General features: G+C 34.9%; 1 protein-coding gene across 1 annotated transcript; it reads right to left on the reverse strand.

Annotated features, from left to right (window-relative positions):
- Positions 1-13,983: 13,983 nt before the first annotated feature.
- LOC111383439 (zinc-finger homeodomain protein 5-like) lies at positions 13,984-15,424 on the reverse strand. The gene has a single exon (XM_023007550.1). It carries the CDS (start codon positions 15,098-15,100, stop codon positions 14,513-14,515), a length of 588 nt encoding a protein of 195 aa, XP_022863318.1. The 5' UTR covers positions 15,101-15,424; the 3' UTR covers positions 13,984-14,512.
- Between the last annotated feature and the right edge of the window lie 2,608 nt (positions 15,425-18,032).

The following is an 18,032-nucleotide window of genomic DNA, read 5'->3' on the forward strand; positions in this document are numbered from 1 at the left end:
ATTGATGCACTTCTATGTCGGCTTCTGAGTCCAGTCGACGGCGATTCCCTCCAGTTCGACCTCGGGGGCAAGGTCGTCAGTTTCTCGATGTTTGAGTTTACATTGATCACTGGACTGAAGATTACGGGCGACGATGCAGCCATGGAGAGAAGCAGTAGGCTGTACGAGACGTACTTCCAGGAACATGGGTCGGTGCTTCTACCCGACTTGATGGCCGCGATCAGGGGGTGCGACCATATGCTAGATAGATTGAAGCTTGGGCTGGTCTACATCCTCGAGAGTGTGATGAGGTGTCATCACAAGAATGCCATCGACATTTTTCATTTGCAAGTTGTTGACGACATCGATGCGTTCAACAACTATCCGTGGGGCCGAAAATGCTACGAAGACACCGTACATGTGTTCACCAGATCGCACTCGAGGCCCAGGGGGTCGATGCGTAAATACGATACATACGGATTGCCGTTAGCAGTGCAGGTAAATGTTTAATATAATCAAAGTTAAAGTTTTAGTGTATTACATTGATGTTTAATAAGTGTATGCGTTACAGATTTGGGTGTATGAGACAGTTCCTGTACTGGGGGCCCGCTTTGCACTGCGAGGGGAGATACGCTGCCCTCGGATGCATCATTGGAGATCATCGCGAGCGGAGGGATGTCCCACCGGGAAGCAGTTATCGGCCCTCCTCGACGATCCTCAGGTAAGTATTATGTATTTGTGATTTATATTATATGTAGTTTAAAATTTTGTTTACATGATCGTTAAATAGTTGAAATGTCAATATGTCAGCTTGAAGTCATACCTGAGTTGACGCCATCGATGGAAGAGGAGGCTCGGGGTCTTGTGCGGGATTTAGGCGTTCCGCACACCCCAGACGAGGAGATGCTTGATTCGAGCTTGGACCGAGATTGGGTATGTGAATGAAATATAATTTATTGAATATGATCGACGTATAAATTTATTGAATAATTTTTCATTTTATTTATGTAGGAGGGCGGTCCAGCTGATCGACGATCACCTCCGCCGGGGCCATCGCCGCCACCATTGGCATCATCTCCGCCGAGAGTATCGTCCCCGCCATTGGCATCACCTCCGTCCAGACACCTCCCCCGTGTGTCTCCCAGGCACAGTGATGATTTGTATGCCCGTTTGATTGGATTTATAGCGGAGGAGGTCGGCGCGCTACGACGAGATTTGATGGAGAGGGTCGATGATCTAGGACGAGAGTTAACAGGGAGGGTCGAAGATCTGACGGGGAAGGTTGACTATATGATAGGGAGGGTTGACGATCTATCCCATGATGTTGGAATACTACAGTCTTCCGTTGTCGACCTTCAGGATACAGTAGCGGCGCTTAGGGGAGATTTAGCCACAGACGATGGGGAGACAGAGGGGATGGCGGAGACCATGATCGAGAGGGTGGCAGAGATGGTGATGGAGAGGGGGGTCACCCACATTTTTTGCGTGATGAGGCATTGGAGTTCTTGTGGTTGTCTATGGAAGGGGTGGCCCCGATGGGGATGGGAGAGGGGACTACGGAGGGGGTGGCCCCGACTGGAAGGGCGGAGGAGGTGGCGACGGAGGGGGAGGCCTCGACGGGAGGGGCGGAGGTGGTGGCAACCCCGACGGGAGGGGCGGAGGTGGTGGCAACGGAGGGGGCGGAGGAGATGGCCCCGGAGGTCAAGAGGACGCCCGGCGTGATTGAGGGTAAGAGACATGCTGTTGATGAGACGGAGCAGGTGGTCGGCAAGAGATTGAGAGTGCCGTCACAGTATGTTGTTTCCCCCTTCACGGCTGAGGCCAAGAGGAGGACGTTCATCGATGGGACGTACCCGAACTTATTCAGAGAGGTGGACAATGCCAAGTGGAAAGCGTTCGAGACAGAGTGGAGGAGAATTATCCCCGGGTAAGTATTGTATGATTTTAATAAAGCACTGTACGCTAACTCTTCTATGCTTATTTTTAATATTTCCCTATTTTTTACAGAGCTAGCCGTACGATAGGACAAAGGACGATCTCGGACCCTTACAAGTGGTTCCACGATATCACCACTGCGGGAGCTTGGCTCGCCAACGATGTAAGTGAACTATTCATTTCGTGTTTTTTATGTATATGTGACCTTGTGTTTATTAAATGAATAACTCATACTTTTTCGGTGTTTCCTGCTACAGCACATCGACCTGGCCATGGACTTGCTGCGAGATCGAGCTCAAAGACATCCAAAATCATTTGATGTCCATGGTCGAGTCATATTAAACACCGAGTTCCTGGGTGCCGTTACCATAGAGTATCAGTCGCTCGCACATATGGGTAACGAGTACACGGTGCCAGAATATATGCTCGAGTGGGTGATAGGACTGTCACCGAGTGTCGCGGGAAAATCATGGGAGGGTTGTACACATATGTACATTCCAGCGTGTATCAATAAACACTATGTTACGCTGGAGATCGTTTTTGCTGACTCTACTATATATGTGTACGACCCAGATCATTCATGTTTGACACAAGGCCAGTTGGAGAAAAAATGGGAGTCCGGACTGTGACATATTTGCCATTAAGTACGTTGAATTTTTAAGTATAGGACATAAGGTTGATGAAATCAACCAGTCGTGGATACAGAACTGGAGAAAGAAGCTAGCATGTGATTTGTTCGAATTTAATGCTGACCCATAAATTTCAGTTATACATATGTAACATTTCAATTGTAAATTTAATTATTTTTGTAATTATGAAATAATTTTAAATTTGTGTTCAATGTATATAACATTCAAATTGGAAATTTCATTATTTTGGTAATTATGAAATAATTGTAAATTTATGTTCAATGTAATATAACATTCAAATCGGAAATTTCATTATTTTTTGTTATTTTGAAATAATTGTAAATTTGTATTCAATGTATATAACATTCAAAGGAAATCACTGAACTATTTTTTGTATATTGAAGATTTATAAATAACAAATATTGAACAGTGTATAGTAAAAGGAAATATTATTCATTTCACATACCTGTCTAGTCGTCATTTAGGGGAATTTGACTGGTACAAAATTGCCGAGTATGCCCTACGGCTCTGCACCGGCCACACCTACGCGGTCGAGGAAACTCTCCGGTAGATGGTATTCTAGATGTACTTGGACGTCCAGGACCACGCGGTTCAACTGCTGGTGGTAACAAATTATGAAATGGGAGAATGTGCTCGGGAACTTCCCACTCGGCTTCATTCGGCAGAGGAAATATAGTCTCGGCATATACTGTTCTTCAAGACTCAGTCGTATAATACAAAGAGCACAACGTTCTCGCAGCAAAGCCTCGATACATGGCCATCGCAACAGCATGCTCACATGGAAAACTCTCCAACTGAAATCTCGTACAAGTGCACGTGTTATCAGTCAAGTCCACCATATATGCCGTATTACGTGCACATTGCACGGAGAAGCGAAACTCATCTAGTGCTTCTACATTCAACTTCCTCGCAACCTCTGCCGCCTTAAACAGTTTCTCCTCTTGAGCTGGGGCCAACACGCTAGTGCAACTCTCTGATGCCGCACGTCGGTCATGAAACCACTGTTGTAGCTTGTTACGAATGTTCTCAATCATTGCGAGAATTGGTAACTCTCGATCCTTCTTAAACAAGCATTGAGAGACTCCACGTTATTCGACGTCATCATGTTGTGTCGACGTCCTGGAAAGTATGCCCGCGCCCAATGTTCGATCCCCATCTTCGTCAGATACTCCAACGCCGGTAATGATTTACTTCCTATCTCAAGCATGAACTTATTACACTCTTCAGCACTGTAAGCTTCGGCTGCTCTCCTGAACAATGAAACGATGCCTGTGCCCCGATACCTAGTCTTCAAATTACCTTGTATATGGTACATGCAATACCCGTGATGTGTCTCGGGAAATACTTCAGCGATACCGTTTATTATAGACTGTCCTCGATCAGTTACAAAGGCAAGGTCTTCGACTTCCCCGATCACTTCCCTCAGTTTAGAAAAGAACCAACGCATGGATAGATCATTCTCGCTGTCGACTATGCCGAATGCAATAGGGTAAATTTGGATGTTGGCATCTTGACATGTAGCAATAATTAATTTACCTTGATATTTAGCTTTCAGAGTCGTACCATCAACTAGAATTACGGGTCGCATTGCATTTCGAAAACCCCGAATACATTGTCCGAGAGCCATGAAGAAATACTTAAAACAATTATCACCCCCCGTCTCAATAAAAAATATCGTGCCAGGATTAGTTGTCCCCATGTTATGGCAATACCTAGCCAATTTAGCATAGCTCTCTTCAGCCGATCCCATTAAATCCTCCAACGCACATTCTTTGGCCTTCCACGCTTTCTGATAGCTCATGACGACTCCGTACTCTTGACGGACGTCGTTAATGATGTCTGAAGGTCTGTAGATCGTCCGTGGATCCTGATACTTGTGCATTATCTGTCGATCAATAAACCATGCTCGAGCTTGCCTGTGATCGTTTCGAAGAATTTCCACTTCGCAAGTATGTTCCCGTAAATACTTGCGAATTACGAAACACTCATTCGTGTCCATCTTAGTTGCTCTCAAGCGCCAATTGCAACTGTCTTCGACACAAGCAACTGTCAACAATGATTTGTTTGATTTCTTTACCTTGAACTCAAAGTTATATTTTAATGCCAGCCGGTGAACAGCTTCCTGCAAATCTTTCTTGGTTTCAAACAGTTGCCCGACCTGCAAGTCCTCATCATCGGGAGCCACACGGGAAGAATTCGAGAACGGTCCACTTGTTCCAACCTGTGAGCTCCCACCAGGCTCGTGTCTCTGTCGGGATAAAGCAATCAAATTCTCATTCGTAAAGTCGTTTATGTTCTAATTGTCTTCAACTGTTGACGGAATTCTGCGCGTAACAGCGACGTCACAATCAGAAGCAACTGTCTCAGGAATACCCACATCATCCGCAGGAACTATCTCCACTGTCTCCCAAAAACTTCGATCATTGTTATCCGCCCTATCCGAATCTTCACGTTCACCTTCGATAACATCCTTCGTAATTAAAGTCACACCAAGAACAGTCGGAGTCCGATGCATTTTATTCAATTCTAATAGATAATTCAATTCAGCATCATTAGTAACGAATACCGGTGGCATCGGAATGGATGAATCCCCATAACCGTTGAATAGATATCTCAATTGCATATCGTATTGAGATTGATCGACATTCAGCTTATTTTGCAAATCGTGGTACATTTCTAAATATGGTGTACTCTCTGTTACGGGAATTGCAATACAACCACGTATGTCACTCGTCCATCTCCATTCCCACCGATTATTTTCATTTAATTCGAAATCACCGAAATAACACACGGGGATTATCATATCTGCATGAGGAAATGGTTTTAATCAACTTCAAATATTAATTATAAGAAATAAAAAGGTAAAAAATCAGCTGTAGCGAAGGCTGTTTAACAGCCGGCTGTTTTCGGCTGTTTTACAGCTGGCTTCTAAACAGTCGGCTGTTGGATATTTAACAGCCGGCTGTTTCCTGGCTGTTAAACATCCAACAGCCGGTTGTTTCAGACTATTTCCGACTGTTTGTTAAGTTATACCAGTTTGGCGTAGGAGAATATCGTTCTAAAAACGAAATTAAGCATGCGTAATTTAAACGTAAGTTATACATCCGTTTAATTTTTTTTTGATAGGTTCTGTTAAAAAAAATCTATGTCGACATAAAATTTCTCTTTTTAACGTATACTAATTTACTTAAAACGAAATTAAACATGATTAAATGTACTTACCGATTTGAAGTAATTGATGTGCAAAAAATTTTCAGCTTCAACGTTCCAAAGTTCTTCTAGATTTTGAGGTTCAAGCAGATGAGAGTTTTTTCTGTGTTGGAAGCTCGTTTTGAAGTTTTTATAAGTGGGGAAATATTTGGTTTTCAATTATTAAGTAAAAGGGTAGTATAGTCCTTTCAACAATATATGGTTTTGTAATTGTACAAAACATTTAAGGGTATCTTTGTCTTTTACCATACAAGAGGCCAATGTCATAATATTCATTATTTTGGAAGTCAAACTGAAATTTTGCTCCTTTGACCGGGTCAAAATTAAAAGTACCCCGGATTGGGATTTGAGATTTAGGTTGGGTTATTTCGCTAAAATAATATAGCAATTGGGTTTAAAAATTGGTGAGTTTAGTCGGAATGGACTGAATTCTTTAATTGGGCCTGCACAAAAAACTAAATAAATAAATTAACAATTTGGACTTGGGCTAGAACTGGATCGAACTACATCCACCCTAGTCCTCCCTCCCCCAAATCTGTTTCTGCCTCGTTTAATATAAAATAAGAAAGAGGAATTATGTTATTCCTGAATTAGCTTTTAATGCCCTTGAATTGGATTTAAAAATGAAGAAAGATGTAGATATACTTACGACTATAGGTGCCATGCCTATAATTGTTTGAAAACTATTGTTATAGGTAAATTCTACTAAGGGCACTCGTTTCCCAGCTGTCGTCAAGATCTAGTACACGTGCTCCTAACATATCTTCAAGTATCTGAATCGTCTTTACGGATTGTCCATCTGTCTTGGGTGGTATGTGGCACTAAATTTCAATTTTGTTCCCATACCATTTTATAGACTTTTCCAAAATTTTGACAAATCTCATGTCTATATTTGAAATAATAGAAACTTTGACATGAACTTATGCATATTGTTCTATGCTGAATGTCATCTTAACAGAAAGAAAGTGGGTCGACTTTGTAAGATGATCCACTATTACCCAAATGGTATTGTTTTCTTTAACTGATCTCGAAAATCTAACCACGAAATCTATAGTAATATGTTCTCATTTCCACTCCTATATATCAAGTAGTCTAAGTAACTTTGAAGGTATCTATTGCTTTCACTTGCTGATAGATCATACATTTACTTACAATGAGCCATATTCCTCTTTTCATATTTTTCCATCAAAACATATCTCGAAGGTCTCGATACATTTTTGTACCACCTGAATGTGTTGCATAAAGAGTGGAGTGTGCCTCTTAGAGAATTTCTTTACTAATGGCTTATCTTTAGGAACACATAATATGCCTTTTTACGTAAGTACCTATGATTGTAAATCCATTTTACTTATGTGTCCCAACTCTAGCTATGATTTTATACAAAAATGGGTCATTCTTTAGGGCTTCTCTAATCCTTTCTCTAAGAGTGGGTTGAACTATTAAAGTTGCAAAATGGGTGACTTTTGTACAGAAGGTGCCACAACCTCTAGCTTTAAATTTTCAAATTCCTTAACCGACTATTCTTAAGTGGTTGGTATTGTCAACCTTCCAGCTTTGCCTGGGTGGCAAAGAATGGTGTAGTCATAGACTTTGGCCAATTCCAGCAATCTCCTCTGTCTTATATTTAACTCCTTTTAGACTTTTATGATTGGTGTAAATCTCAAATTTGCTACCATAAAGATAGTAACGCCATATTTTTAGTGCGTGAACTACCGCTGCAAGTTCTAAGCATGTGTTGGATAATACTGTTCATATGATTTTAACTGTTTAGAAGCGTAGGCAACAACCTTTCCATCACAAACCTTGTTTAAAAGCATCACTGTATATAACAAATACTTTTGAACTTTCTAGTATTATCAATACCAACCGTAAAACCAATCTTTGTTTCAATTCTTAAAAACTACTTTCACACTTATCCGACCATTGGAACTTTACTCCCTTCTTCTCTAGATATCCTCTAAGGAAATGACCAGTCTTACCACAAATGTAACATACCTCTTTTCCTTGAAGACACTCACCTAAGTGTCGCTTGTTACACTTGGGGCATTAAGGAAAAGTTTTGTTTGAGTTTGACCAAACTTTTCGTTTCTTATTATGATCCCTGCCTCTCTCTTTGTCGTGACCTTGCCACTTTCTCTTTATTGAAGACTTCGCACTGGGTTGGTTTTCTTTTCTAATCCTAAACTATTAGAGATTGTTTGTGCTCGACGTACAACTTCTACATAAGTAGTATATTGCTAGGCAGCAATGATTTCCTTAATCTCTTATCTTAGTCACATTTTAAACCTTTTAGCCTTCGTCAATTCAGCGTTTACCATATGTAGAGCATATTTAGAAAGCCGTTCAAATTTTCTTTCATACTCCCTAAGTGGCAAATTTCCTTGCATGAGTTGAAGAAATTCAGCCTCCTTTCGATCCTTCAATTGTTGAGAAAAATATTTACGCATCAATGACTTCTTGAACTGGTTCCAAGTGTGATTATGTTGTTGTTTTGCAATTCTAGTATTTGTTTTAGACTCCTACTAATGTCCAGCTTCATCAATCAACATAAACTTTGTACAAGAAACCATTTGATTTTCGTTGCAGTTCATGTGCTTAAATATTTCTTCAAGTCTTCTCAGCTATCCCTCGAATGTGAAAGGATCATCTTTACCATCAAAATACTGGAATTTAAAATGACGAAACTACTCAACAATCAAGCTCCTCATGTTGGCACTTCCTATTACATTATGCGGTGCTGCTGCCTACCCAAGTCTTGCACTGCCCTCAGTAAATTACTGAACATAATAGCTTGATTTTTTTGTCGATGTGCCATTTCCTTTAAATAAAAATAGTTTATCTTAATAACTATTCAACCATACTCATTCTTCCTAGAGGTCTTTTTATGTTTCGCCATGTTTGTTGTGTGTAGTATGCTAGGTCCAAAGTGTTATGCATTATAGTTTTAGTCATATGAGAATCTCATTGCTAATCGCACTATCCTACACAAAACACTAATATGCTTAATTAACCTACTTTTGAAATAAAACAATGTGTAAGAAAAAACTCATAAGATTATGCAATTAATTAGTATGAACGGAAATATGAATGATAATATCAATAAATAAAAATATTCTTCATCTTTTCATATCTTAAAAATATTGGACAGTGGCAGATTGATAAGCATTGAATTCCATGGATCTCGTAACTTATTATTATTATTATATATATAGAAATTTTGTAAAATAGATTTTTTTTGGTACAAAAGTTTCCAAAAAAGGATTTTCTTAAAATTGAAGTGGGTTTGAAACATTGCTTTTGTCTTATTGATTTGAATAATACGCAACTAAAAAGGCTTTCAAGTGAGGAGGGGGTCACGGGTGGACTGCTTAAATCTCAAACTCTCCTTAGATAGTTTAAATCTTTTTGCCAAAACCTTTTAGTTTTACAAATACGTAAATCAAGAATACACAAGCAATGTATTTCAGTCATTAATTAATATTATTTTAAATTTTTAATCATTTTAGAAATTATTTAATAATCAAAATAATACATATTAAATATCTAAAATTATAAACTACAATATTTACTTAATAACTCATACCATTAGTCAATTATACAATTTTCAAATTTTCAAAATGCAAAAATTAGAATATTTTCCATAGTTTCAATTTTCAACTAGATAAGTCCTACTTAATAGATTTATAGGAATTTCATACATACTTTAGAGTTTGTAATAAAATGAATCTCAAAATAATAATGTAGATAACACCACATATAACTTAGAATCTTATTTAACTATTTAGATAAAGTTATTTTTAACTTTTCTACAAATAAATTTTTTTAAAAACTTGAAATTAAAGTTAAATGAAACGTTTTTTTTTTTTTTGAAAAACAATAATAAGCTAATTTCAAATAAAAGATTAAAAAAAAACTAATAAAGCATGTTCACGAAGGACGAAAGAAATGAAGGAAAAAATTCAGCTTTTTAGGAATTGGAAAAAAAGTGCCTCGGGGTAAAGCGAGGTGTTTTGCCCAAAGTTCGAGCCTAGTCGGTGTCTAGGCGAGCTTTTTAGAACATTGGCTTTGTCCAATTTGATTTTTTTTGATGTTTTTTCAAAAAGAAGTAAAAAACATATTTTTATTACACGTGGCATGCATTTTATACTAACTAGGACAAGCACGGTGATTTGGCATGCTTTTAACGGACTTGAGATGTAACTTTTTGTCTACAACATCAGTGAAAGGTAACATATATCTAAGGTTAATAGATGAAGTGCTAAAGTGAAAACTTCAATGAGCACTATAAAGAATATTAAATTTCGATGAGCAGTCGGTAACTATGGTATAAGTTGAGTGATTTTTGAAAGATTTTAACTCAAAGGAATTTGGTACTAATTGACGAAAAAAATAAAAGGGAATAAATACACACGTTTTCCCTTTGTTTCCAATTTGATCCTCATCTTTCCTCTTTTGTACAAATTAAATCATTTTTAAATTTCATTGCAAGTCCTCATCTTTCCAATTTTGACATTTGGATCTCCACCTTCCATAATTACTTGATTTATATATATTGATTGACTATAAATTCAATAAAAGCAATCCAAAACATCGACTTTTGATCACCCAAATAATTAGAGAATTACACTTACCTATCCAAGTCCAAAATTCTCAATTCCATCCCAAATCTTTTTATTTTATTATATTTTTAAAATTCAAATCATATTTAAATAAATTAAAATATTCAAATTAATTAAGTAAGTAAATGGATAGTAAATGAATATTTTATCCTCGTCCAGCCTTCCAAAAGTTCCCAACAAGACGAGGAGTGGGAAGGACCATGGCTAATTAGTCCGTACCGTTGCCATTCTCAGTCATATATATGCCGCCATATTAAAATTATCAATTAGTTTTATGAAAAAAAGGTTAAACATTGAATATAGTTAAATTACTATTACTAAATTAAAAGTATGTACCGAACAAGTTATTTGTCATATTAAGATGCTATGATCATAAGATCTTCGACATAAGTTTTTGTTCCCAACAACTATATAAAACCTTGTTTTAGTAATTTTTTTCTTGGGTTAGAATATTTAAGCATGAGAATTTAAAGTATCACATTTGCTCGAAAAAACTTAATTGTGGTACGAACTATACGAAAGGATGTTAAACGACACTTGCTTTCATTTTTTAACATGGAATTCCCAACGAAAAGGATGTCATATAGTTGGTAAACTATTTCACACATGCATTTTTCGTAGTGATTAAAACTAATTAATATAAGCTAAGGATTTTTTGTAGGTAATATGAATACTTCACCTAAAGAATATTAGTAAATGAAAGGTTCAAACTTTTTCTTTAAAAAGAAAATGAAAAAAATATAAAATTTGATTTACTCTTCACATACAGAATGTCAGTGCATGAGTGATTATAACTTTTTTTTTTAGTTTTTAAAATTGATTGATAACACTTACGAATTTTATGTGGGTAATATGAATTACTCTTCGCCTACAAAATAATCATAGTGAAATGTTGAAACTTATTTTTTTTGAAAAATTGATTTATGTTGACTTTTTTGTAGGTTAAAGGTCGAGATAATATAATCACTCTTTATTTACAGAAAATATTTGTAGGTGCAAAGTTGAATTTTTTTTGAAAAAAGAAAAAAAAAATTACGTCACCTAGGGAAATGCCATAGTTAATGGATTGCTCTTCAAGTACGAACTTCTTGTAGGTGAATGATTGGAACTTTTAAATTTATAAAGTCAATTTACATATTCAAAGGTGAGTAATGCAGAACTTAAACGACACTATTAGAGGCACACAATATTCATTGGTGAAGAGCCATCATCTTTATCAACGAAAATTTTGTTGGTAATTAGTAGGTGAAAACATAATTACTTTTGCCAACGGATTATTTGATCCGTCGATGAAAAGTTGATTTTTTGTAGCGTGCATCCCTACCCCTATATTGACACATCTCATCACCACCATGGGCAGACCGAAGGGTGATCCCCTAGGGTCACTTGACTCTGCAGATTTTTCAAAATTTTCAAGTTATTATTATTATTTTTTTTGGTTCTTAATTTTCGGACTCACTATGAAATATCAAACGAAATTGAAATATTACATTTTTAAGATCATTTTAAAGTTCTCAAGGTCTAGTATTTCACATCGTTAATGTTGTGCGAAATGACCAATCGCAGCAAATGTTACGACGCGTCAAAATATGCCGTTCCAAACTAATATTTCGAAAATTTCGATGACAAGTTAACTTCAAAAATACTTCGACGATTATACACTAGTCATATCCATAAATCTTCTATATCTTCTCGAAACTCATTTTGAGAAATATATTATAAACACATTGAATGATTTAAATGAATATCGAAAATAGTTAAACGTACGTCAAACGTATTTATTAAAAAGAAACGTATAACTCGTCTTTTTTGAAAAAAAAAATCAATTATTTTATTAATATTTATTATTTTTGCTCGAAAAATTTCTCAACATAATTTACTTTATTTTATTAGGAAACTTTATATGTGGTATAACGTCAAAAAAAAAAAAAAATTTGGCGTAAAAATTCTTAATAAAATTTTTATTACTTCATAGGAGTTATAAAGTATTATATTACTTTTTCAGCTTGATTATTTTTATATAAAAAATTCAATCATTTTTAGGATTATTATTATTATTATTATTGTTGTTGTTGTTGTTGTTGTTGTTGTTATTGTTACATTTTCCTCTTAATCAATTAATTATTTTTTTTCAAATGACTTCAAAAATTTTATTAGAAATTTTATTAGATTATTTTTTTTAAAAAATTAATTAATTGAGAGGAAAAAGTAACAATAATAAAAAAAATCCTAAAAATGATCGAATTCTTTTTATATATATAAAAAAATTTTAGATGTAACAATAATCAAGATAAAAAAGTATTATAACAATTTATAATCCTTGTAAAGTAATAAAAAAAATTTGTCGCTTTTTTTAAAATTTGATTGTGACCCCCTAATGTAAAATGTCTGTGTTCGCCCTTGATCACCACCTCAAATTCCCCGTCTCCATCCAAAATATGTTTTTTTATTTTATATTAATATTTTTAAAATTAAATTATATTTAAAAAATAAATATGTAAATGAGGCGGTAAACAGGGATAGTAAATGCGTGCCCACAATTTGCAATTCCTTACCATACCTAATCTACCACGTAATCATGTGATGCGGTAGGAAAAATACTAAAATGAGCTAATGACAATGTCTTTAAATTAAAACATTAAAATGTGTATTTTCTATTTTAATACTTCTATGATAAAACGTAGTAGTAAGTAGGCATGCAATGCATTAGTGATATGAAATATTTGTTGTGGTATGTGAAATATTTGTTGTGATGTGACGTCGATTAAGTAATTTTAATTCATTTGAGAGCCGAGGTGACGAAGTAGTGAAATTTGAAAAGGTTTTGTTTTTTTTAATTTAATTTTTTTTTAATGATTATGGGTGTTCGGATCAGTTTACACGTACTTTGACTAATTCCACGGGATCTTGAAATTTACAATTGGGTACTCACCTCAATGGTTCTGAGAGACTCAAATTGGTGACCATTGGGAAGTGAACCCAAGGTCTGACCACTAAACTACCCCTCAAGATAAAAAAAAAAAAAAAGAAAAAAAAAAAGGTTTTGTTAACAAATTAAAATTTCGTTAAAAATAAAGAGACAGCATATGAAATTTAGCCCATCTATTTATTAATTTAATATTCGGGCACGAGCAACTTGACTCCGAAATTTAACTCCCACCCGCAACGCTACACGTGCACACGTCTGTCACTTAATTCAACAAATGGTCACCGAAGGTCAAACCAAATTTTAAATCGGTTACCAACGTATTTTTGACTCATTTAATTACTAAGTTTAAACTAATTGGTCACTTCATTGATCCCATATCCAATGTAGCAGCCGTAAGAGCCATTATACCGATCGATTCTTTTGACGTGTCTCCCTTCAACTTTGTCGCGGCATTTTCACGATTTATTATGGTGAAAATAAGGTCAGGGTTAAAAAAAAAAAAAAAAAAACAATTTGAGATTTTTTTTTTTTTTTTTTTAAAATTATGATATTTTTTCTTTCAAAAATTTCAATTTAGTTCAAAAATTTTAATTTCCCAAGACGTACCCAACAACCACTAATTGTTGTCAAGGTTTAATAGGGCTACATCCAGACCGCAATGAATGCTGCTAACAGAGTGATTAATTGCATTGTGAAATTTAACTTTGGACTTCAACAACTAAGGAATTACGAAAACTCAAGCTCCAAACAAGCTTGCAATAAAAGAAGAACAAGAACTAGAAAGGCCCCCAAGAACAAGATGAGGGTGCTTCAAGACTAGCAGATCAGAGATCGTGAGTTCAATTCCTGAAAAGCTCTTGAAAGGCAGATATTCTCCTAAAAGGCAGGATTTATTCTGGAAAGTAGGAGCTCTACCAAAAAACAAGATGCAAAGATGGAAAAAAAACGATTTGCTTGACACTTTGACAGATCAATTGGGGGGCTCTTGAGCATTGGTCAGTTTGAAACAGCATTGGTCAGTTTGAAACACAACCTGCGATTTAACATGTCTGCAGCTTGAGGGACCAAGGTGTAGACTTCAGGATTTAGTCACTGTAAGGTGGATACCTGGATATCAGAAAAAAAAAAAAAAAAAAAAAAAACAAGAACTAGAAAGATAAAAAAGCTAGGAATACTGAGGAAGTGATGATTCAAGTAATAGAGTTTTTCTTGGCCAAGTAATTATATTTGTGGTTGTGCATCCAAATCCTAAGCACTTTCCGCTTCACGCCTATCTCTTGGCAGAATTGGCTCACCTCATATTCATCCACATTTTGTATCTTCCACTCAGATTTCTCTGCAAATCCCAACATCTTCTCCTTGTGTTCTTGGCTGAACTTGGTTCTGAACCTCTTTTTTACAACTTCATTATCTGCCCTTTTCACTCCCATCTCAGGCAAATAATAGCCTCTTTCTATGAGTATTTTCTTGTGAAAATTCCTATGGCAATCGCATGCTGCGCATATAAGGGCTTCAAGGGAGCTTTCTTCGCCACCCGGCAGGAACTCTCCACAACCGTCTGTGGCCTTACCACCAATGGCTGCAGCATGGTTCTTGAGGCATTCCATGTACTTGACAATATCAGATCTTTTAGGGGATCTCTTCTCATGTAGGCTTGGTGAATTTGGGCAAATATTGGACAGCATAACTGGTGTTTTGCCATGATTTGATGCTGCTATAATACCGTTTGAATCAGAAATTGTATGAAGCGGTGATTGTGCTTGACGTGAAATGTTCATTATTGAGGTCTGGAGGTTGCTTGCATGTAGCTGAAGGAGAGAAGGATTCTTAAACTGATTATCAAAGATTTGCTTAAGGGGAAAGATAGAGTTGGATGAAGAGGTTAGAGGCGCCGTGGTTTTCTTTGCTTTGTTTTACGAGATGAATATAGTTTTTTTCTTGCTTTGCTTACACTAAACGACACTGTGCTTATGCAATTTCTGTTGCCCCTTTTTGTTTCTTTTAAATTGGGGGAGAGAAGGAGAGAGCATTGCTTGCTAAAAATCTACAAGTAGGGCTGGATATGATTCGAATCGATTCAGCTGTAAAGGGAATAAAACTGAATTGAGCCGAATCCAAATTTTTAGGTATTTAATAAATGGAATCGTTCGGTTTGATTCTCGAGTTTGGTACAATAATTAAATTTTTTAATATTTAAAGCAACGCTACATTAATTTAATCAATAATATGTTCAATTTTAGCTCTTACAAAATAAAGTAATTCAATCTCGTGATATCGTTTGCGCCTCTTTTATTGAGTTCTTCATAAATTTGACTATTAAAATCACTGGAAGAAGAACATATAAAGCTCACAATAATGAAGAGATACATAGCCAAACTTCTAATCCAGAATGACTTAAACGACACTACCATAGAATAAGAGATTTGGATAAAATTTATATCAATTTGATTAACTTGGGTTTGGAATGAAAATTAGATATAGGAAAATCATATTTAAGGTTTAGGTAAATTAATTAGTTATCAAATTTATTTAAAAATAATAATAATTTAGCTTATTTAAGATAAAAAGGGATTTCGGTTCTGGTCTAAAACCGAGAACAGAATCAAATTCGTGAGTTCTCGATTTAGATACTCGTACAGATATGTAACTTGAGAAGAATCGCTCGCTTCGATTTTATTCGATTTTGTTCAAGTCTGGCTTGATCGATTCGGTTTGAGAGTTGTGTCCAACCCTACTTATGAGAATGGAATTAACTAAAGAATTTTTTAGATATATAATACAATAAGATTAAATAATAAAATTTCATATTAAATAACAAATTTTTCATATAAAAAATTTATTTCAAATGTCCATGAGATCAATGCCACTTCTCTTTACGAAAAAGATCATCTTCAAGAGTTTCTCTAAAAATGAAATATTCTCTATTTTAAATAGTCAACTCTTAAAATTATAATATAAGGGACTCTTCAAATTAACATTTTAAAATTGAGAGTGAGTTTGACTCTCCAAACCAAAATTTTGGAGAGTCAAGTTTACTCTCTATAACTAAATGCATCAAAATATTTCAATTTTCGGTGCACCATATCGTCCTAATGAAGCTCATGTTTCGTAAAAATTAAAATCAGATTTTTAGTAAATTTTGAAAAAAATTGATGAAATGTGTGGCTAAAAAGTTATGAGATCCATAAAATTTGTTATTAAAATTAATTGTTGATTTTGATTTAAATTTTAATCGGTACCAAACAAGTGTTAAATAGTATACATTCCATCCCACAAAGATAGATTTCTTTTTTTCATTTTTCCATATAGATTAAGGAAATATAATTACCTGAAAATATATTTATCTTACATTTTTCTCAATCATACCCTTACATTAAATGATTGTTTAATTATTAGTAGCTCATATTTGTTGATAACAACACACATTTAATAAGATCATATTATATAAAACTAAAAGAAATATCTATACTAACAACAAAGAAAACTGCCTATAATTTGGGATAGACGAAAAAGAAAATAAACATATTTTTATGGGACGGAGAGGAGAGATATATACAAAGAAAATAGAGAGAAATTATATAATAATTTGAAGGGAAGTTAGTGTAAATAAAAGATAGAAAAAGATAATAACTACATAATAAAAGTAGTAAAATTAAATTTTAAAGATAAAGGGACTGTAAAAGTATATAAAAAATTTTATTATCTAAATTTATAGATGCTCTCTTAACTTTAATGTATGCTTTTTAAAAATATAGAGAATCTTAAAGATGCTCTGATCCTCTCATATTAATAAATTATTTACTATAAGATTTTATTTTATGTTATTTATGCTTATAAATTTAAATCATATTTCAAAATATGAGTAGTGAATTAGTGAAGGAGATCAGATATATCCACATTTAGACTTGGCTCAGATCTCCCTCATCCCCAAAAATTCTTGATCGAGAGGGGATGATATCGGCCGCCGACCTGCCTTGTTGCCATTTTCAACGTAAGATAGCCCAACTAATATATACAAGTGACATCAAGCTTAAAGATACATCTCCTCACAGAGTTAATGTGTCAAAGTGCAATAAATTAGTAAGGAGGGAGTTAATCTCGACTCGCCAAAAGCTCCAATCAACTTACCTATAAACCAAAAAAATCAAACAATCCTTTTGAAAAAGTTGTTGTAGTTACTATGTGCTAATGTCTAGTTGACTCAGAGCTATCTAAACTTCTGTTTGTCATCATTTGAAATAAAAAAATTTAATTTTCATATTTATGTTCAATCATACATTTTCAAATAAAATATTTTACATGTAAATCAAAATATTTTCATTTTTTTTAATCACAAATCCTCCAAAAAAATCACTAAAAAAAATATCATTATTTTTTCTCAATAATGACTGTCAACAACAAGTGGTGGCAGGATGTCAACTTTCAACTTTTGGACAAATCCTCTTTTTTATTTTTTTTTATACCGCCATTGATTTCTATATTTTTATCTCAATTTTCAAAGTCATTTTGGATACCAAACAAAGTCAAAATATTGCATTTTTAATATAATTTCAAAGCGTTCATAGCCTAGTTCTCTATGTCTTTAATGACGCGTGAAAAGGCCAATTATAGCTCATGTTACGGCTTATCAAAATAGGCTGTTCCAAATGAATATTTTGAGAATTTCGATAAGATACTAACTATAAATCCTTTGACAATCGTACGGTAGCC

This window comes from Olea europaea, unplaced genomic scaffold, assembly GCF_002742605.1.
Source record: "Olea europaea var. sylvestris unplaced genomic scaffold, O_europaea_v1 scaffold269, whole genome shotgun sequence".
NCBI lineage: Eukaryota > Viridiplantae > Streptophyta > Magnoliopsida > Lamiales > Oleaceae > Olea > Olea europaea.

What these genes read in the sequence shown, in the direction of transcription:
- LOC111383439 (XM_023007550.1), bottom strand. Translation starts at nt 15,100, where the DNA reads ATGAACATTTCACGTCAAGCACAATCACCGCTTCATACAATTTCTGAT.